Source organism: Palaemon carinicauda, chromosome 39 (genome assembly GCF_036898095.1).
Source record: "Palaemon carinicauda isolate YSFRI2023 chromosome 39, ASM3689809v2, whole genome shotgun sequence".
In the NCBI taxonomy this organism is placed as follows: domain Eukaryota; kingdom Metazoa; phylum Arthropoda; class Malacostraca; order Decapoda; family Palaemonidae; genus Palaemon; species Palaemon carinicauda.
The window spans coordinates 24,206,799-24,228,445 of record NC_090763.1 but is presented as its reverse complement, the minus strand read 5'-3'; the positions used below and the strand labels follow the sequence as shown (position 1 = coordinate 24,228,445).

Genomic DNA, 21,647 nt, shown 5'->3' with positions numbered 1-21,647 from the left:
TGTGCAGAAGGAAGATATCTTATATTACCTGAAGAATATTCCAAAGCAGATACAAATGCCCCTGGCCCAAGAGCAAGTCCGTCTGAGCGCTTGTAATAACGAGCTTTATGTATGGCGATCAGAGGAGCTCCATCAATCAAAAGTCTAAAAATAAATACACAAGGTTATCAATAATTTTCTAATATTTTTTTGTAATTGTCTATTAAGCAATCTAAATGTGAATAGAAATATAATATCAATGCTTCATGGTCAAACTACAGCTTAAAGGTTTCAAGATAATCCATTCCCTAAACACAGCATTGATTACTATCACATAACTTATCCATAAAAATAATTACAGTACTGAAAACCACATACAGTGAGCCCTTCTTATTCGCAGGGGTTGGGTAATAAAAACTGAGAATTCGCGAATGCCTGCAGACCTAGGGTAGGCCAACTCATAACCTACCAACTCACTGCCCATTGCCTATGTGCAGTTGACTAACAAACCAGGTAACCCACTGTACTGCACATTATTGATTTTACATGGTTTCTCTCACAGTATAAATATTGTATTACTGTATACACACACTTCAGTAACTGTATACAAGTGTCCTCAAGGTAAAACTACACATAAAACAAGTCATCGCCACACTTATACGTAAATACTGTAACAATAAAACACTGTTCTTCCTATTTAACAACACTTGCTGTTACTGTAGTGTATATTACTTTAATATATTTACATTACTATCACTATAATACAGCTTAATTAGCTAAGATAACACTCATAAGTGATCGCTGTTTTAAGCAGGTTAACTCACACTGTTCTAACTCACTGTATACCTACCCTATATCTACGTACATTACTGTAAAGTATGGTATGTTATGTACTGTACAGTATTTTACATGACCATCACATTATAACACAATTAATACACTAACAATAAAGATTAAAATAAAAAGTATCAATACAACACCACCAATTATTTACATATAAGGTTCTACACAGTAAGTACAACTCTTGAGCCACTGACTGTTTGGTGCATAGGGTAGCATGATGAACGCATCACACTTTACACTAAAATCTCTATAGGCAAACTAGATATGTAAAGGTGTTTTACATCATTATTTTACATCACAACATGATTCTGCACAAAGAGGACTGAAGCAGGAGACCAACATACGAGGAGAGACGATGCGACACCAAGAGCAAATAAGAAAGAGATGGGTGTTGCGCTCTGCAGAGAGGAATAAAGCAGGAAGCAGGCCGGGTGCAAAGGCGCATAGTAGGTTTGAAATTATCCGGCTGCTAGAATACTTATTACAAAATTGCTAAAGGGTGAACTTTTATTTAACGGTTCTCTGTATCACATATGACTGAATCCGCAAACTTAGAAGCCACAAATATTGAGGGCTGACTGTACAAAGAAGGCTATGATGGCTTTAAAGTTCCATAAAGATCTTAGATGAAAAGCTAAAGCATTTTTATTGGCTTGTCCACAAACATTTCAGTTTAAAACCTAAAATTTGGATCTGATAATATTCAAATTGATGAATTATACCTTATAATAACCTGATAAATATATATAAGAACTACCATAAATAAAGTAAGAGAATAATAAAAGTAAAAACAAAGATAAATTTTGCCTATTCTATCTAAAAGAGGAACTAATCTTAGAAATACTGTACAGTATATAAATAATACCTAATAAATATATCCATCAATTCCTTGCTCTGTGGCACAAAAATTTCAAAATATTAACAAATACTAAAAGCAATTTGTATTTTTCCTAGCTATACAAAAAAAAGTCCTTTAAATAGGGAATGTCTTCAGTAAAGCTGGAATAACCAGTGAAATCTTTATCAAGGTGGTTAACGACGTGGGGTGAGAATGGGTGAGTTGCCCCACCTACTCTCTTGTCAAACACTTCAATTTTGCCCTTTGGCTCAGGGCTGACTTTAAAGGACTCAGATTTGTATTGCAAGGAAAACAACAAATTACTTTTAAAATGTTATTTGTTCCAACACTTATAGAAAACTTTCATATTCTAAAATGGGGAGACTCACATATTGGTGGATATAAAACGGATTTTGAGCGAAGCGAAAAATCTATTTTTGGGTAAGATGGCCATGTCGTCCTGATGGAAGTTCCTTAAAGGCAGCTTCCTAGGGTATATTACAACTACGGCGATATTCCCAGAGAATTTACCTTAAGGTACCCAGAATTCTAACTCCTGGAGCGAGTATCCCTAAAAAAGACCTTAGGGATATCGTAAATATCAGTGGACGTATTCTTGACACGCCTCATAGCAATCTATACCCCGAATAGAGTTAACACTTCGTAGGGGTCAAATGGCAAGAAAACGAAAACGAGAAAGAAAAGGGGAGAGCCGTTCGTAAGGCCCTCTCTTCTCCCGTTTCGTAAGCGTGCCCTGCGCCGATTCTGGCGCCATCTGCATTCCTTGTAGCGAAACACGAGGTGCTACAGATACTGTATGTAGGGAGGGGTCCTACGGCCCTTTCATTGAAAGGGAAGGGCGGGTCCATCAGGACGACATGGCCATCTTACCCAAAAATAGATTTTTCGCTTCACTCAAAATCCGTTTTTTGGGCTCAAGCCATGTCGTCCTGATGGAAGTATACCAGAGCATTACTGTATCTGTGGATTCTCAAAATGTGCCGTACTCCTCAGAAGTATTTCCCCCAGTCGACGCGACCTAGAGACCTAAGATGTTACCGTCATACATCTTTTCAACTAATCATAAACCATGATAGAGTTTCCTGCCCCCAACAGGGAAGAGTCTTACTAGACTCTGGGAAAGTCTCGAAGAGTACATATATCTAAGTATGAACCCCAGGCAAGCGAGTATAGTGGTCTCACCCCATACTGGGTAAAGCGAAGTTCGAAAAGAATCACTGTGTCAATATGAAATATCGACCAGTCCTCCGCTCAAAACACGTATTGGACAAAGGTTCATATCCGCTTAGGAGGAAACTCGTAAATCCGCCACCATCCCGTTATGGGATGGAGTCCTCCAGCTATGGGAAAGCATAAACCAATGCAATATTAGCTTGCATAAGGGAACATTCTATTAGAATTATCCCCGGGTAAATATACATAGAATGAATGCTCACAGGTGAAGGAGACGCAAGGTTCTCAAGAACCAGTTTATTGACAGACAATAAACAAACAGGTTAACCACACTCATATATATATATATATATCTATATATAAGAGGAGGATAACTAAAACTTTAAGCACAAGTATGATAGTAAACAGAAACTTGTTTGTCTGAAAGAAAAAACATTGGAGCCACTTTTAAGATACCAAAGTATCAAAGTCAAAAGTCTGTTTTACTAATCAGTCACATTAGCGTTAGAAACGCTCGGCACGCATGTTTGCACTTATGCTGGGTTCACCTTTGAAAGTGGAAAAGTCAACGTGGGTCACCCAGTACCCTCACATAGTTTGTAGTACAACATGTGACTACATACTCACCCTGGAATTAATTGTCCCAATTAAGCTACTGTTCCTCGCAGAGTTAAACAGCAGGGTTAACGACGCAACCCACTGCCACCACAGAACCTCTTAGTTGCTGCACTTGCTTCGCATAGTGACGAAAGAACACTCTGGAAGACTTCCAGCCAGTGTACGAACGAAGATGTCCAAAATCCCTACAACTAAAGAAGTTTAAGGATGAAGCAACTTTCCTCGGATCGTGACCTGTGGGTGAACAGTCAGGATCCGCTCTGCGAATAAGATATGTGATTTTCGCCCTGAGTTGTTTCAGTAATAAATTTTGAGCCTGACGTTTCTCCCCTGGCCAGATGGCCATCCTTGAAGTCTGAAGTTCTACGAAGATAGACCTTTAGGCATTCTACTGGACATAGAGATGCATCTTCTTTCAGAGGGCAGATTCTTCAGGGACCCCACCTGATGGTGGGTAACTCGTTCTTGGTGAGAAACGTAGGATCCAGAAATAGGTTCAGTTCACCCATCCAGGAACTGAACACGACCTTCCTCTCTCGAGAGGGGTATGATCTCACTAACCCTGGCCCCGGACGCGAATGCAAAAAGGAGGATAACTTATGGGTCAAATCCTTTAACGCACACTCCTTATTGTTCAACAGCGAAGCAACATGAAGAACTTTTCTAAAGACCATGAATTGGGCTTTGGAGGTGCTAAAGGTCTGAGCCTAGCGCAGGCTTTCGGAACTTTTATAAAAGATCTCGTTAGCGAGGTCGACCTGGAAGGCATATAGAATGGGTCTTGTCAAAGCAGGCCTACATGATAAAATCGTGTTAGTTACCGATCCATAACCATGGAGATGGATGAAGAAAGACAAGCAGAAGTCCGTCGTGATCTCCTGCGGAATCTTCGTCTGACAAGGGCTACCCATTCTCTCCAAGATGACTCATATTGCCTTATAAAAGGTTTGCACTTATAATCCTCTAGGAAGTCCATGCTGGCTTTCGAAATCCCGAAACACTTTCTCACCTGTTAAGGAAAGAAATCATGAGCTGCTGGGTCCGGATTTTCTGTGATGAAGCGCAGACAATTGACTTCTGGACTCACTGGGTCAGAACTGGATCTGGTAGCGGTCGAAACTCCAATCGTAGTTCCAATGCCAGAGGGAACCCCACACTGTTCGGCCACTTGTGGGCCACTACTGCCGCTACTCCCTTAAATGATCTCAGTTTGTTGAGGACCCTCAACAGAAGGTTGTAAGGAGGGAACAGATAAATCCTGAACCATCTGTTCCAGTCGAGGGACATCGCGTCCACTGCTTCCGCCAAGGGGTCCTCGTACGGGGACACATACAGGGGCAACTTCTTGTTGTCTTTCGTCGCAAAGAGGTCTAGCCGCAGTTCTGGGACTTGACTCAGAATGAAGGAGAATGGTCCTGCGTCTAGGGACCATTCCGACTCTATCGGTGTGAACCTGGATAGAGCGTCCGCTGTCACATTGCGGACTCCTTAAAGGTGAACTGCTGACAGGTACCATTTCTTCTTCCCCCAAATCGGAAGATGGCCAACATCACCTGGTTGAGAGGTGGCGACCTTGATCCTTGTCGATTCAAGCATCTCACAACTCCCCCGCTGTCCAGCACCAACCTAATGTGGATCGAGCGATGCGGGGAGACTTTCTTTAAGGAAAGAAGGACTGTCATAGTCTCTCGAAAATGACTGTGAGAGGTCTTGAATAGACTGGACCAAGACCCTTGGGCCTTTTTCTGATGAGAGTGAACTCCCCATCCCTCCTTCGAGGCGTCTGAGTGACTCGTCACCGACGGGGGAGGTGGATGAAGAAGAACCGACTTCCTAAGGAGTCTGGCTTGGGACCAAGGCCTGAGAAGAGTATTTCGACGAAGCGGAACTGGTCTTCTCAGATCTCTTCGCGCATCTGATGCATAACTACTCCAATCTCCGGTTGCATCCTTTAGCTGTGCTCTTAGCACCGGGTCTGTCACCGAAGTAAACTGGAGAGACCCCAGTACACTCTCCAGTTCGCATCTGATATCCATACGGAATCTAGAAGTCTCTTGACAGAACCAGCTATCTCCTTTCTTTTCTCCGCCATGACGGAGAAAACGGTGTGACATTAGGTCCCAGTGGATTCACACCCACCGGAACTTAGAGATGGAGGAAGTTGAGACTTTTCCTGTTGATCTTGAAGCCTAGATAATCTAGGAAATGGATCACATACAGGGAAGCTTGCAAGCATTCTGTCCTGGGTGCTGCCCACACCAGCCAAAAATCCAGGTAGGCTACTACCTGAATTTCCTTTAGGCGTAATTGACTGAGAACTACGTCCGCAAGCATCGTGAAAATCCTTGGGGCTATTTTAAGCCCGAGAGGCATGGCTTTGAAGACGTATAGTCTTCGTTGTAGCCTTAACCTTAGGTAGGAGGGGAATCGACAATAGATTGGAACGTGCCGATAGGCGTCTGACGAAACTATGGAGGCGGTAAATGCCCTCTTGGGCAGTAAGGTCCTTATGTGTTGTATTGTTAGCATCTTGAACCTGTAGTTCGCTATGAACTTGTTAAGTGGCGACAAGTCCAGAATGACTCCGAGTTTTCCGAGTCTTTCTTGGGAACACAAAACAGCCTCCCTTGGAATTAGATGGACTTTACCCTTCGGATCACTTTTCCTCTAACAGTTCATGAATGAACTCCTTCAGAACAGGGGTGGAGTATCGGAAAAACGCCGAGGGTATGGGGATGGAGTGCTGTACCAGCTCCAGCCCAGTCCCTTCTTGAGTAGGCTGTGGACCCAGGGATCGAAGGTCCACCGATCCCAAAAGCGTTGGAGACTCCCTTCTACCAATATCATCTCGCTCGGACTGTTGTCCTGAGGTCTTGCCTCTCTGACCGCGACCACCCATGAAACCCCTTCTCCTTGAGGGGCGCCTAGACGAAATTCTGGCTGCTCCTCTAGGCTTGTTCGACAGGCAGTTGACTGACCTTCGAACGATGGGTTGAATGCCGGAGACTGTGTCGACACGAATTGGGGAACCCACTGAAGTGTGGTCGGGTTTTTTGCCACCATCTGGGGCACTGAGGGCATCAGCAAATGCCGTTGCTGCTGATGTCTACTTGACTTAGCTGGCCGAGAAAGTATCCTAATCCTTTTAGTCTTCCTCCAAGGTTGGGGACCCCATCCGGGGAAGAATTTCTCTTGGTAGACAGGCCCCACTCCTGGAGAAGATTTCTATCGTCCGTGGCGGCCCTATCAACCTTTTTGACCGACTCACTAGGGAAAAGGTCTTTGTCCCAACTGTTGGAGGAGATTAGTTTCCTTGGCTCGTGCCTCATCGTAGCCCGGGCGAACACGAATTCCCTACAGGTTCTCTTCGCCCTGACGGAGCTGTAGAGATCCTTCGTCACAGTGGCCAGATGAGTCTTGATCACAACCATGAACGTTTCATGGACCTTGGGATCACTTGTCATCGTCTCAAACGTGGACTGAAGAGACAAAGAGGCAGCCAGTCTTTCTTTTGTCTAGAGTTCTCTCCGCAAAAGAAAGCCAGACAGCTTAGAGAGGATCTCGCCGAACCGGCATCCGGCAAAATCCGCCTCCCACATCTGGACTGAGAAGGTAAGATGGACATCCTTCCAGTCCTTGTTTTGCTTACTAAATCTTCCTTTCTAAAGGCCAGCAACAAGGGTTTACACTCCACCAGGGAGGGGAAAGGCTTGCCAGCCTCGACTGTTTTCAAAACCGCCTCAAACCCTTTCAGCGAAAAAGGGGGAAGGCTGTGGCAGGAGAGGACACAAAGGAAGGGAGCCTCTTACTCAAATACAGCTACCTTTGATTTCATGAAGCCCCTCTCTTTCATCGAAGAAGAAAGCAAGGCATGAGCCTAGCATGGTCTATCACTACGACCTCCTTCGGCTCTGTCTCTTCCTTTGAAGCTGGTACCTCCTTCCACCGGACCTAGCAGTCCGGATGTGCCCCTGCAGTTACAATGCAGCTGCCTTCCCATTCTTCTCCCTCTGCCTTTGTTGGATCAAGCCAACAATGGAGGGAGGGCCTGCTCTACTGCGAGAGCAGATGATGTTGAGGGAGCAGGTTCAAGGACCTGAACCGGAGCAGCCGACCTCTCTCGGCCTCTTCCGCTACCTTGTCCGGAGCTCGAACTTCATCCTGGCCTTCTGCCAGGAGGTCTTCCTCCAGACGTTCGGACACGTCTGGCATCCTGTCGTCCAACTGGATGCTAAGCAAGGCGACCGTGACTTCAGCATCCACGGGATCTGAATTAAGGGGACCTCCTCTTGAGGTTGGGGAATCACTGTAACAGTTGATGCCCTAGGAAAAGAAAGCCCTCATCTTCTCATTTGGAAGATAAGGTCCAGAGGTAATCTTCTGAAAACCCCTCACCCAGGTACGAAGCTTCTCCCTAGCTATATCCCTTGAATCCACCGTTGTAGGGGAGACGAAAACGGATTTTGAGTGAAGCGAAAAGAAAAAGCCTCAATAGATAGGTTAGTGCATATGAAACATACCTGGGGAACCCAATACCGGAGAACATCCGTGGAGACAGCGCATGCCACACGCCTCCTTCAGAACCATGTCCGCAGAAGCCCTACTGCGGACGTTGCAGAAATACATCCGCACTACGGATGGTCCTCCTGTAAAGAGAAGAAATTTCCATGAGTATCAAGTGAACTACGTATCACTGGATATGCACAGTAGCATAACAAAACGGAAAGGAAAAGAAAGACACATCCTTGTATTTCCCGCACACCCCATTGTTGTAGCCTTCCAAATCATAAAATCGTATAGTTAATCTATGCCAGATTAACCAATGGAAAATTTCCAAAGGAAGAAGGTGTAGCCCCCCCTAAGGAATGATTTTAAAATACCGGATAATAGACAAGAAAGAACTCACTTTCTTATCTGTAAGGCCAACAACAACGGGTCGTGCCAGACCACAAAGAATAAGGAAAAGACACATACCTGTGAATCCCCCACAATCACCTGTGGAAGCCCACCAGCCATTAAAATCAAATGGTTAGTCTTTGCTAGAATAACCAAAGATCATATTTCCCGAGGGAAATTAGGTGTAGCTCACACCTAAGGTAAGATTTTACCATTCTGGCTAAAGATGAAAAGAGTTCTCTTTTCATCCCTGTAAGGCAACACCAAGTGATTGCACAAGGCAACACAAGTAAGTTAGAAAAGACAGTGTTGTAACCTACTATATCATGTTCTCCCCTGGTAGAAGACACTAAACAGGGAAGAACTGATACAGTGCATGAGGGTGGTGTGCCGGCCGGCTCTTGCCGGTCAGCACCCCCACCCCCTTTTCCAAAGGTAGGTCTCAAGTATGCAACTTAGGATCACCCAGACCGGGGAGAACTCCAGTTCCTATGCCTGAACCGGCCGGTAGTGGTTGCCGGTCCATAGCTACCCGGTTGGCACCCAGCTGCCGGCCATCACTCTTAGTGGCCGGCCAACCGAGTGATGTAGCAGGCCGGCCCGGCAGCGGTGAGTAAACCCTGCCGGCTGGCATCCACACCAGGTAGCGCCCGGCTGCCGGCCGCCACTCAAAGCGGCCGGCAGGTGAACAAGGAGACCGGCCAGCAAAGGCATAAGACCACCGCCGACCGACAGCAAGAGAACTAGCGAACACCCCCCTACCGACGGCCGGCCACTAGGCCGGCAGACAGCAAGGACAACACAAGAGAAGACAACAGAATGGGTGCCGGGCTAAGAGGCTATGTACCTCCGCGCCCGACACCCGAAAGAGTGCCGAGAGGAAGGGGAGACACTAAGTCAAGCTTCCTAACCACTGCTTACTGAAACTACAGACGGCAGCGGTTGAGGGACCAAGGAAGGACCGGGCAGCACTCAAAGGATAGGGCCTCTGCCGGTCGGCACACTCTGCCGGCCGACAGGGGACCACGTCAGCTCCCCATCCCAACCTATGCTAGGTACGGATGTGAGACGACTGACACAAAGGAAACGGAAAAATAGAAGGGAAGGACAGAGGGTCCTGTCCAACCTTGCCTTGGTTAAGGATCATTCCAAACTAAGAAAGCTCATCTCAGCCAGAGAGATCCAGGGAGGGAGGCCGGCACTACTGGCTGCCTCCCTAAAACCAAGGCAAGGAAGGAATTGCTATTCCGGAAAGGGAACATATCCCGAACCCGGAACAGCAAAGAGGACAAGTCTGAGGGGTCACCGAGCGAAGGGATCATAATTACCGAAACCTTCCAAGGTGAATCAAGGAGGATAAACCTCCTATGCCCGTGTCAGGCAGCAAGGGAGACTCTGCCCCACGCTAGACCAACACGGACTCAGACTAATACACTGCTGTACTGTCCCCCTCTGAACCAATTCAGTTGGAGCAGGAAGGTACAGTACTACTCCAGCATAGTTATATTTGAAAATTAATTCAAACAAACCACTAGAGTTAAGCCTAAGGCTTAAACAGAGGGAAAGGGTTTGCCCCTTCCCCGAAGAGAAGGGAGCAAACGGGGAAACAGATAATATTATAAAGACCTAAGACAACCTAGCCTAGGCACTAAGAGAATCGATTACCTAAATCACCGAAACTCACTCCAATACTATCTTGGAAATTACTCGAAAAGGGCTTGTATGTATAACGTTGTCTAACGCTTTAAGCAATATAAAATCACACTTGGAAGACTAATATCATGCAGGAAGTACAAGGACCAACAACTAGGCTACGAAGACTAGTGTTGGTCAGCCTAGGCAAATCTTTCGCCAGGCGCACTACTAACGCATCATAACAGAATTCCTAATTAAGCTAAGCAGCTAATTATTAAAGCGCAGGGGGCTGGGAACGTCGCTCTTGCTAACAAATAAATCCTATTCTAGCGAGCGACAGCGTCCATGACGCCTCCAGCAGGCAACAGCTCTTGTATCAAAGATAACTCTTTTAATTACTTTAATTTTAAACAAGAGCCTACATTTATACATAAAAGAAATAGTACTCAACTTATCCGAAGCAGAAGAAGTTGGAGAAGCATAATATGAGAGTAAATCCAAGATTTTGGTAGAAACACAGGAAAAAACCCCGAGTTGTAAAGCTACGCAAAAAGGAATGCAGATGGCGCCAGAATCGGCGCAGGGCACGCTTACGAAACGGGAGAAGAGAGGGCCTTACGAACGGCTCTCCCCTTTTCTTTCTCGTTTTCGTTTTCTTGCCATTTGACCCCTACGAAGTGTTAACTCTATTCGGGGTATAGATTGCTATGAGGCGTGTCAAGAATACGTCCACTGATATTTACGATATCCCTAAGGTCTTTTTTAGGGATACTCGCTCCAGGAGTTAGAATTCTGGGTACCTTAAGGTAAATTCTCTGGGAATATCGCCGTAGTTGTAATATACCCTAGGAAGCTGCCTTTAAGGAACTTCCATCAGGACGACATGGCTTGAGCCCAAAAAGTCCCCTTAGAAATGAACTGGATGGGTCTCTTTCTTCCCTGAAATACAATAGTCTCTCTGGTCCTGTACAGAATCATGGGAGATGACTCCAGCAACCTGCTATCTGACAATCATAGGGATAAATAGGCTGACTGTGCCTGGAGTGAAGTGATCACCATACATTCCACCAAACCTGGAAAATTCCCAGATCCAAATCCAAATTCTCCCTGCTCCTAAAGCATACTCCCAGACCAAAACTGGGGAATATACCTAGATGCTTTGTTGAATGGCGAACTTGATGACGAGTCTTAGTGCTAAACTCCTTGGCCTTGTCATAGACGTTACCAAGAATGACAGCAACAAATGACTTAGCCTTCCCGCTCCTCAAAGAATACGCCCTACTTTAACATGAAGCCTTGCTCTACACTCATAAAAAGAGGATAATTGCCCCTAATCACAAAGTAAGTGGATTCATCACCAGTTTAGCCACAAATCCACTCCCATTCCCATTACTGTATATTTTATAATCAACATAAACTAAAAAGTATGTTAAAACAATTGAAAATCCTTGGATATGATGAAACAGTACAACAATACTGTACTCATTACAGCTGAAGAGAATAGTGAAATCTTTGACAGGTATGTGAGCGTAAGGGGGGTGGGGCAACCTTCCTACGCTCACTACCTATCGTTAACTACCTTGCTAACAATTTTAATGCCCATTCTATCTCTGCTGAAGATAATTCCTTATTATAAAGGACAAAAGGTTTGTATGTGTCGGAACCAATTATTCCTAACCCCACTTAGCACACTGAAACTTCTTTATAAAATTTCCCCTAATTAAAATGTACAAAGACTTCTTTTAACATTTTTAACAAACCAGATAATTATTTCTCTAAAAAAATATACTGTACAGTAGGTTGTAGATAAACAAAGATTGAAAATATTACCAAACATGAAATTGGATACAACTATTGTTACCAGCTTTAAACCCAAGTAACATCTACAATGTAAAGACCCCCATTCAGAGTTCAAAAGGAATGGCAATGCTTTTTACAGTACTGTACAGATATAAGTAAATTCAATGTACGGGTATACTTACTGATTAATTACAGAATAAATATGACAAATTCGTAGATAATTTGTATTTTTCCTAACTATACAAACCTTAGCTATTTAATAAAGGTATTACTTTTGGCGTAGCTGAAATGACGAGCCATTAATTTTTAACGAGGGTTAACTACCCACACCGCTAGTTAGCGGGGGTAGGGGAGGGTAGCTTGCTAAACACCCCCCCCCCCCCTCTCTCACACAACTGTGCTTGAGCTCACTGAGGTAGGACTTCAAGGGGAATAGGGCTGGCGGGCAAGTTTGGTTAAATAACTAAGGTTTGCATAGTTAGGAAAAATACAAATTATCTACGGATTTGTCATTTATTCCGTAATGGGAATACAAACCACGCTATTTAATAGGGGTGACTCACCCATTAGGAAGGGTGGACGTCCCAGCCAGTCTGGCTTTTGGCTTTGCCCGGGAAACTCCTTATTTGAGTGTGTAAGCACTCAAGAAATAAGGAGTCCCTGCACCTCGCTAAAACCTTGCTACAAGGTTTGCGGCCTACGCAAGCTGTGTGTGAAGGTATGAAGAAGTGTGACTCGTTCTAGAAAGTTGTTCTGAAGTTCTTTAGATAGAAACTTGTAGACTAGGACTTTCCCAATACCACCTCATCAGGGTATGGGGACGTAACAGTATCAATATTAATACTAGGAACACAAGGGAGCATGGTTTACCTGCAGTGGTTTGAGGTCAGCTATGCAGAGAACCCAGGATGCTGCTTTCCCCAAGAGAGGGGATGATGAAGAAAAGAATAAGGGCCAGTCAAACCTTTTCATTCATGCAGACTAAAACCGGGTAACAATGCCCTCAACCTTCTACTACTTGTCCAATAAGGAGCTTGAGGTTTTAAACCAGCTGTTGTGCCGCCACCACAGGACTGATAGAGAAAGTATCGAGTCTCCTGTGGGTCACGTCTTGCAGGTAGTGGGATGTGAACGTTGTTTGCCATTTCCACACCCCAGCTTGAAGAACTTGTGTCACTGAAAATTTTTTTTTGAAGGCCAGGGACGAAGCTATGCCCCTGACATCATGTGCTTTGGGGCGACGTTGCAATATATAAGGGTTTGTGTCTAAGAAAACTTTAGTGGTTTGTGTATATGAAACATTTTATTTTAATTTTCTTTTGTATCCCTCAAGCCCCTCTTTCCAAAAATGTCTTAATCTGTTATTGTTCCTTTCCAGGTATTGACAGCAGCCCCTACACTCAGTAGGGAGTGTAAGGGAGAGAAAATATAGAATATTTCCTGTTACCAGTCTGTACTAGTCTGTGATGCTGCTCTGTATTCATATAACCTGCCTTGTAACTAGAAGTAAGCTACTGTGTTGCTATTTGAGAGTGTGTCATAAACATTAATAGTTAACAGGAGCTATTGAAATGGCATATCTGGTCAGAGGCCCGAGAAGTGAATACAGATGTTAGGAGGAGAGTGACTTTTGAGTTTAGTATGAATTCAGACTTATTCAAAACCCCTTCCATGATTGAGAGATTTCAAATCTACTGTTGACAAACTATTCGAGACATTGTAATGGTGGGCCCGCAGAGATCTGCACGGCAGCGTATGCGGCTGTACTGTTCAGAATATGATAAATTGTAAGTGACTTTGTAGCTTAGTGCTGAACTGGATATTGAAGGGACAGTATTGATTCAGGGGAGAGTATAGTAGCACAGTATTTTAACAGATCTATATTTTCTTATGGGTAATTTCTTGTTTGTTTGTTATTTGTGGAGCTGGAGTGTAAAGGGCTGATAATTTTGCCCTAAATTTGGTTATTGGAATTGACAGATAAATATTTACAAATAAATATTTTTTTTTCTTGTGTTTTCATGAATACAGCATTTCATTTCAAAACCTCTCACCACGGTGTCTTTTCCTCAGCCACTGTTTTTTTATTCTCATAAGTACTGTAATTTATCAAAATTCTTTCCTCCCACACTGTGTCCCATTATTAACTAATAAATGTTCCCTTTCACCTAATGTTCGGACCCTTACTCGAGCTTAAAACCATCTTACCTAAAGAATATAGAGCTATATACAATATCCTTCTGATTTCCCAGAAACGAATCAATGTTCTTCTTACATGTTAATCCAGCTAGCCCAATGAAAGGTATGATAAACAACAAGATTCAAGCTGGGTCCCCTTGTCCAGTATAAATCAAGGGGTGGTGCCCAGAGCTCCATTCTCTTGACCTGTTACTTAGATTTTTTTGGGTATTCCACCGTTGTATGTTTGTTGTGTAGTGAACGTCGGGTTGTGGTCGGCATCCGGATACTAGGCAGTTCGGGTGCTACCTCTGGCCACAGTCCGCAAACCACTACAGCAACGTGACGGAGGAGGGTCTGGATTCAGTGCCAGGTCAATGACCCTGCGAATTCATGCAGAGATGGTGTTCTTGGTGACCCTCCTCTTAGTCCTTCCTGTGCTGACAAATAGTGCTGGCACACGAGGACGGGCTGCGGCTGCTCTTTTGAGGTACAGCCTCAAGCTCCTTACTGGGCATAGTAAGAGATGGTCTGGGTCATCTGTTACAGTACGGAGACTAGAAATCCGGAAGGAGTCGAATCGAGGATCCGCTACTCCTGGATTCTGAGTCTTAACAATAAACTCAGGGACAAAGCTGAACAATACCTCCCCCAATCCCCTTGAATGGGTGATGTCATACGAAAGACCATGAAGTTCGCTGACTTGTTTGGCCGAGGCCAAAGCTAGCAGGAACACCGTCTTCCAGGTTAGGTGGCGATCTGATGCCTGGCATAATGGTTCATAGGGAGGTCTCTTAAGAGACCTGAGAACTCGAACCACGTTCCATGGGGGGGATCTCACTTCCGACTGAGGGCAGGTAAGTTCATAACTCCGTATGAGTAGAGAAAGTTCTAGCGATGAAGAAATGTCCATTCCTTTCAGCCTGAAGGCAAGGCTTAAGGCTGAGCGATAGCCTTTCACTGCCGAGACTGTTAGGCGCATTTCTTCATGCAAATACACGAGGAACTCCGCTATTGCTGGAATAGTAGCATTGAGTGGATACCCCTTCCACGACACCAACCACAGAAGACTTTCCACTTTGCCTGGTAGACTGCTGCTGATGACTTTCGCAGGTGTCCAGACATCCTTTCCGCAACTAGTTGCAAAAATCCTCTCTCAGAGAGGAGATACTGGATAGTCTCCAGGCATGAAGTCGTAGTGAACCTACGGCTTTGTGGAAAATGTTGGCATGTGGTTGTTCGAGTAGATTGTGTCGTGGAGGGAGTTCTCTTGGTGGCTTCGATAGGAGTTGCAGAAGGTCCGGGAATCATTCTGCGTGATGCCATAGCGGAGCTATGAGGGTCATTGAAAGATTGATCGATGTTCTGGTCTTGTTGAGTACCCTCCTCATCAGACAGAACGGGAGAAAGGCGTAAACGTCGATGTTGTCCCACCATTGTTGGAAAGCATCTTGCCAGAGATCCTTGGGGTCTGGGACTGGAGAACAGTACAGCGGGAGCCTGAAGTCCAGGGCCGTTGCGAAGAGGTCCACAGTCGGATGAACCCCACAAAGTCAGGACTTTGTTGGCTACTAGATGATCCAAAGACCATTCGGTACTCACTATCTGAGATGCTCTGCTCAGGTTGTCGGCAAGCACATTCCTTTTGCCCAGAATGAAGCGTGCCGATAGTGGTATCGACTGGATTTCGGCCCATCTCAGTATCTCTACTGCTAGATGGGATAGTTGCTGGGAAAAAGTACCTCCTTGTTTGTTGATGTAGGCCACTACTGTGGTGTTGTCGCTCATCACCACCACAGAGTGACTTGCCAGGTACTGTTGGAACTGTTGAAGGGCTAGAGAGACGACCTTCATCTCTAGGAGATTTATGTGGAGGTACTTTTCTGACTCTGACCAGAGGCCTGAGGTCATGTGGTGCAGCACGTGGGCCCCCCACCCTCTTTTTGAAGCGTCTGAAAACAGCATCAAATCCGGGGGGAGGACGAGTAGATCCACTCCTTTTCGTAGGTTCTCATCTGCCACCCACCACTGGAGATCCGTCAGTTCCGCAGGTCCCATGGGGATCTGGATGTCCGGGGAGTCGTACGCTTGATTCCACCGGGACTTGAGTCGCCACTAGAGGAATCTCATCCTGAGGCGACCATTGGGAACTAGACGGGCCAGCGATGAAAGGTGACCGAGGAGACGTAACCACGATTGGGCTGGAAGTTCTTCTCGTCTGAGAAAAGGGCTTGCGACCTTCCTCAGCCTTGCTATCCTGTCGTCTGATGGGAAGGCTTTGTGGAGAGTGGTGTCTATAATCATGCCTAAGTATACCAGTCTTTGAGTGGGAAGCAGTGAAGACTTCTCGAGATTTACCATGATCCCCAGATCTTGGCAAAGTCTCAGAAGTTTGTCTCGGTGTTGAAGAACGGTTGACACCGAGTCTGCTACGATTAACCAGTCGTCCAGATAATGGAGGAGACGGATGCCAATCCTGTGTGCCCAAGATGATACTAGGGTGAACACTCTGGTGAAGACTTGTGGTGCTGTGGAAAGACTGAAGCACAGCACCTTGAACTGGTACATTCTGTTCTCTAGGCTGAATCTTAAGTACTTCCTTGAAGATGGATGGACTGGGATCTGAAAGTACGCATCCTTTAGGTCCAGTGTGCACATGAAGTCTTGCGGTCTTACTGCTAGTCTGACCGTGTCTGACTGGTCTCCAGCCTCCAGACGCCTTCTATACAAAAAGAGTCGACTGAAGAAGCCTGGGGATCCGTCGAGGGCCTCTTGGAGAGCGCCCTTCTTCAACAGGGTCTGGACTTCTGACCAAAGGGCTTGTCCCCTTGCCGATTCCATGGCAAGGGAGCTCAATGACACTGGATTTGTCGTCAGGGGAGGTAAAGATGTTATGAACCGGACGCGATATCCTAGAATGATCACGAAGATTGTCCAGGAATCGGCCCCGAGTTGCTTCCACCTGTTTGAGCAACTTTGTAGGCATCCCCCCACTGATGGAAATGCAGGGGGATTGCCTATCCTAGCATTTGCAGCCTCGGCTGCTCCCTCTAGGATTTTTGCCTCCCCTGGAGGACTTTTTGCCTTTCATTTCTTTGACAGGAAAGGGCTTAGACACCAAAGTCTTCGCTGCTGTTGTCGTCGTAGTGGTCTTGACTGGACGGGACTGCTGTGGTGCTGAAGGCTTATAGGGCTTAGATGTTAAAGCCCCTCCACCTCTCAGTGGCATGTTCCACATCCTTAGGCTTGAACAGGACAGATCCCTCTAAGGAGGAATGTCTGAGCCTATTGATCTCAGCGCTAGGGACCTTCTGATGGAATCTCTCAGCTACTGCATCCCGACATTTCAGGATGGTATTTGCCCACAAGTTCGAGACTTGGTGGGCAAGAAATTCGATCGTGCGAGGACCTGAGAGAAGGAAGGTTTCCATTAATTTAAAAAAGTCTGAGAACTCCTTATTTTGACTACTAACAAAGAATTTATCCCGGTTATCACTATGGCCTTCACTGAAAGTTAATGCTACTAGTGAATTATTCAATTGAATTTTCCCTTCTCTATGAAATGTTATTTTGATAATAAAATAAATTTTTGAATATACTTACCCGGTGATTATATAAGCTGCAGCTCTGCTGCTCGACAGAAAACTCTACGGAAAAAATCCGCCAGCGATCGCTATGCAGGTAGGGGGTGTACTTCAACAGCGCCATCTGTCGTGCAGGTACTCAGTACTCATTGTAAACAAAGAACTCAATTTTCTCCACGGTCCACTGCGTCTCTATTGGGGAGGAAGGGAGGGTCCTTTAATATATAATCACCGGGTAAGTATATTCAAAAATTTATTTTATTATCAAAATAACATTTTTCAATATTTAACTTAGCCGGTGATTATATAAGCTGATTCACACCCAGGGGGGTGGGTAGAGACCAGCAATAAATGTTTACATTATTATGAGCTAAGGATTTTTTATTTCATTTTAGAAATTATCAAAATAACAAAAATAAAATAAATAAGTACCTGGTAAGGAAGTCGACTTGAACAATTACTCTGCCTTTTTAAGTACGTCTTCCTTACGGAGCCTCGCGATCCTCTTAGGATGCTGAGCGACCCCTAGGATCTGAAGTATGAAGGGTTGCAACCCATACCACAGGACCTCATCAAAACCTCTAATCTAGGCGCTTCTCAAGAAAAGACTTTGACCACCCGCCAAATCAACCAGGATGCGAAAGGCTTCTTAGCCTTCCGGACAACCCAAAAACAACAATAAAAACATTTCAAGAGAAAGATAAAAAAGGTTATGGAATTAGGGGATTGTAGTGGTTGAGCCCTCACCCACTACTGCACTCGCTGCTACGAATGGTCCCAGGGTGTAGCAGTTCTCGTAAAAAGACTGGACATCTTTAAGATAAAAAGACGCGAACACTGACTTGCTTCTCCAATAGGTTGCGTCCATTATACTTCGCAGAGATCTATTTTGTTTAAAGGCCACTGAAGTTGCGACAGCTCTAACTTCATGTGTCCTTACCTTCAGCAAAGCTTGGTCTTCCTCACTCAGATGGGAATGAGCTTCTCGTATTAACAGTCTGATAAAATAGGATAAAGCATTCTTTGACATAGGCAAAGATGGTTTCTTAACTGAACACCATAAAGCTTCTGACTGTCCTCGTAAAGGTTTAGTTCGTCTTAAATAGAACTTAAGAGCTCTCACAGGGCATAAGACTCTTTCTAGTTCATTTCCAACCATATTCGATAGGCTTGGAATATCGAACGATTTCGGCCAAGGACGAGAGGGTAGCTCGTTTTTGGCTAGAAAACCAAGTTGTAAAGAACATGTAGCCGTTTCAGATGAAAATCCGATGTTCCTGCTGAAGGCGTGAATCTCACTGACTCTTTTAGCTGTGGCTAAGCAAACCAGGAAAAGAGTCTTTAAAGTGAGATCTTTAAAGGAGGCTGATTGTAGCGGCTCGAACCTTTCTGACATGAGGAATCTTAGTACCACGTCTAAATTCCAACCAGGTGTAGCCAAACGACGCTCCTTCGTGGTCTCAAAAGACTTAAGGAGGTCCTGTAGATCTTTGTTGTTGGAAAGATCTAAGCCTCTGTGACGGAAGACTGATGCCAACATGCTTCTGTAACCCTTGATAGTGGGAGCTGAAAGAGATCGTTCTTTCCTCAGGTATAAAAGGAAGTCAGCTATTTGAGTTACAGAGGTACTGGTCGAGGATACAGATACTGACTTGCACCAGTTTCGGAAGACTTCCCACTTCGATTGGTAGACTCTAAGGGTGGATGTCCTCCTTGCTCTAGCAATCGCCCTGGCTGCCTCCTTCGAAAAGCCTCTAGCTCTCGAGAGTCTTTCGATAGTCTGAAGGCAGTCAGACGAAGAGCGTGGAGGCCTTGGTGTACCTTCTTTACGTGTGGCTGACGTAGAAGGTCCACCCTTAGAGGAAGAGTTCTGGGAACGTCCACTAGCCATCGAAGTACCTCGGTGAACCATTCTCTCGCGGGCCAGAGGGGAGCAACTAACGTCAACCTTGTCCCTTCGTGAGAGGCGAACTTCTGCAGTACCTTGTTGACAATCTTGAACGGGGGGAATGCATATAGGTCTAGATGTGACCAATCTAGGAGAAAGGCATCTATATGAACTGCTGCTGGGTCCGGGATTGGTGAGCAATATATTGGGAGCCTCTTGGTCATCGAGGTTGCGAAGAGATCTATGGTAGGCTGGCCCCATGTGGCCCAAAGTCTCTTGCACACATCCTTGTGTAGGGTCCATTCTGTTGGAATGATTTGTCCCTTCCGACTGAGGCAATCTGCCATGACATTCAAGTTGCCTTGGATGAACCTCGTTACTAGTGAAATGTTTAGATCTTTTGACCAGGTGAGGAGGTCCCTTGCGATCTCGTACAACGTCATAGAGTGGGTCCCTCCTTGCTTGGAGATGTACGCCAAAGCCGTGGTGTTGTCCGAGTTCACCTCCACCACTTTGCCTTGAAGGAGAGACTTGAAGCTTTTCAAGGCCAGATGAACTGCCAGTAGCTCCTTGCAGTTGATATGCATTGTCCTTTGACTCGAGTTCCAAGTTCCCGAGCATTCCCGACCGTCTAATGTCGCGCCCCAGCCCGTGTCCGATGCGTCCGAGAAGAGAACGTGGTTGGGAGTCTGAACAGCCAGGGGCAGACCCTCTCTGAGGCTGATACTGTCCTTCCACCAAGTTAGGGAAGACTTCATCTTCTCGGAAATGGGGATCGAGACCGCTTCTAGCGTCTTGTCCTTTTTCCAGTAAACAGCTAGGTGATATTGAAGAGGACGGAGGTGTAGTCTTCCCAACGATACGAACTGTTCCAGGGATGATAGTGTCCCTATCAGACTCATCCACTGCCTGACTGAACATCGTTCCTTCTTCAGCATGTTCTGGATGCATAACTGGGCTTGACTTGTTCTGGGGGCCGACGGAAAAGCCCGAAAAGCTAGACTGTGAATCTCCATCCCTAAATACACAATAGTTTGGGATGGGACCACTTGAGACTTTTCCATATTGACCAGGAGACCCAATTCCTTGGTCAGATCTAGAGTCCACTTTAGATCCTTCAGACAGCGACGACTGGAAGAAGCTCTTAGAAGCCAGTCGTCCAAATAGAGGGAGGCTCTGATGTCCGCTAAATGAAGGAATTTGGCTACATTCCTCATCAGCCTCGTAAACACAAGAGGAGCTGTGCTTAGGCCAAAGCACAGGGCTTGAAACTGGTAGACAACCTTTTCGTAAACGAATCTCAGAAAAGGTTGGGAGTCTGGGTGGATGGGGACGTGAAAGTATGCGTCCCTTAGGTCTAAAGAGACCATCCAGTCTTCCCTTCTGACCGCTGCTAGAACGGACTTTGTGGTCTCCATGGCGAACGTCTGCTTTGTGACAAAGACATTCAGCGCACTGACGTCTAGCACCGGCCTCCACCCTCCTGTCTTCTTTGCCACTAAGAAGAGACGGTTGTAGAAGCCCGGGGTTTGATGGTCCAGGGCTTTGACTACCGCTCCCTTTTCTAGTAAGAGAGACACCTCCTGTTTCAATGCTCGTCTCTTGTCTTCCTCTCTGTACCTGGGAGAGAGATCGATGGGAGACGTTGCTAGAGGGGGTTTTCGTACAAACGGGATCTTGTACCCCTCTCTGAGCAACTTCACAGATTGTGCATCTGCGCCTCTCTTCTCCCAGGTCCGCCAGAAGTTCTTGAGTCTGGCTCCCACTGCTGTCTGAAGAAGCTGGCAGTCAGACTCTGCCTTTAAAGGACTTGGTTCCTTTCTTCTTCCCACGTCTCCCTTCGGCACGAGCACCTCCTCTGCTGGAGGCTCTGCCACGAAAGGGCGTAATAAATCGGGACGCTGGAGTGTCCATCCTTGGTCTAGCTGACAAGGTAGGCAAAGGGGTGGCTTTGCGGGCAGAGGACGCAACCAGGTCATGGGTGTCCTTCTGTATCAAAGAAGCAGCAATCTCCTTAATCAAGTCCTCTGGAAAAAGGCACTTAGAGAGAGGAGCAAACAGAAGTTCGGATCTTTGACAAGGTGTCACTCCAGCTGACAGGAAAGAACAAAGGTTCTCACGCTTCTTGAGGACTCCGGATACGAACGATGCAGCAAGCTCACTAGACCCGTCACGTATGGCCTTGTCCATGCAG

At 45.7% G+C, this 21,647-nt stretch overlaps 1 protein-coding gene across 6 annotated transcripts in view; it reads right to left on the bottom strand.

Moving 5' to 3' along the window:
• Nucleotides 1-21,647, bottom strand: part of LOC137631085 (haloacid dehalogenase-like hydrolase domain-containing protein 2) — a 53,658-nt gene that overhangs the window by 11,948 nt on the left and 20,063 nt on the right. For all 6 annotated transcript variants that reach the window (XR_011041850.1, XM_068362707.1, XM_068362708.1 and 3 more), the window contains exon 4: nt 29-144. Coding sequence is in view for 5 of the 6 variants with exons in the window: in XM_068362707.1 (XP_068218808.1) it covers nt 29-144 (116 nt within the window). In the remaining variant the exon portion in view is untranslated. The remainder of the gene's footprint in view (nt 1-28; nt 145-21,647) is intronic.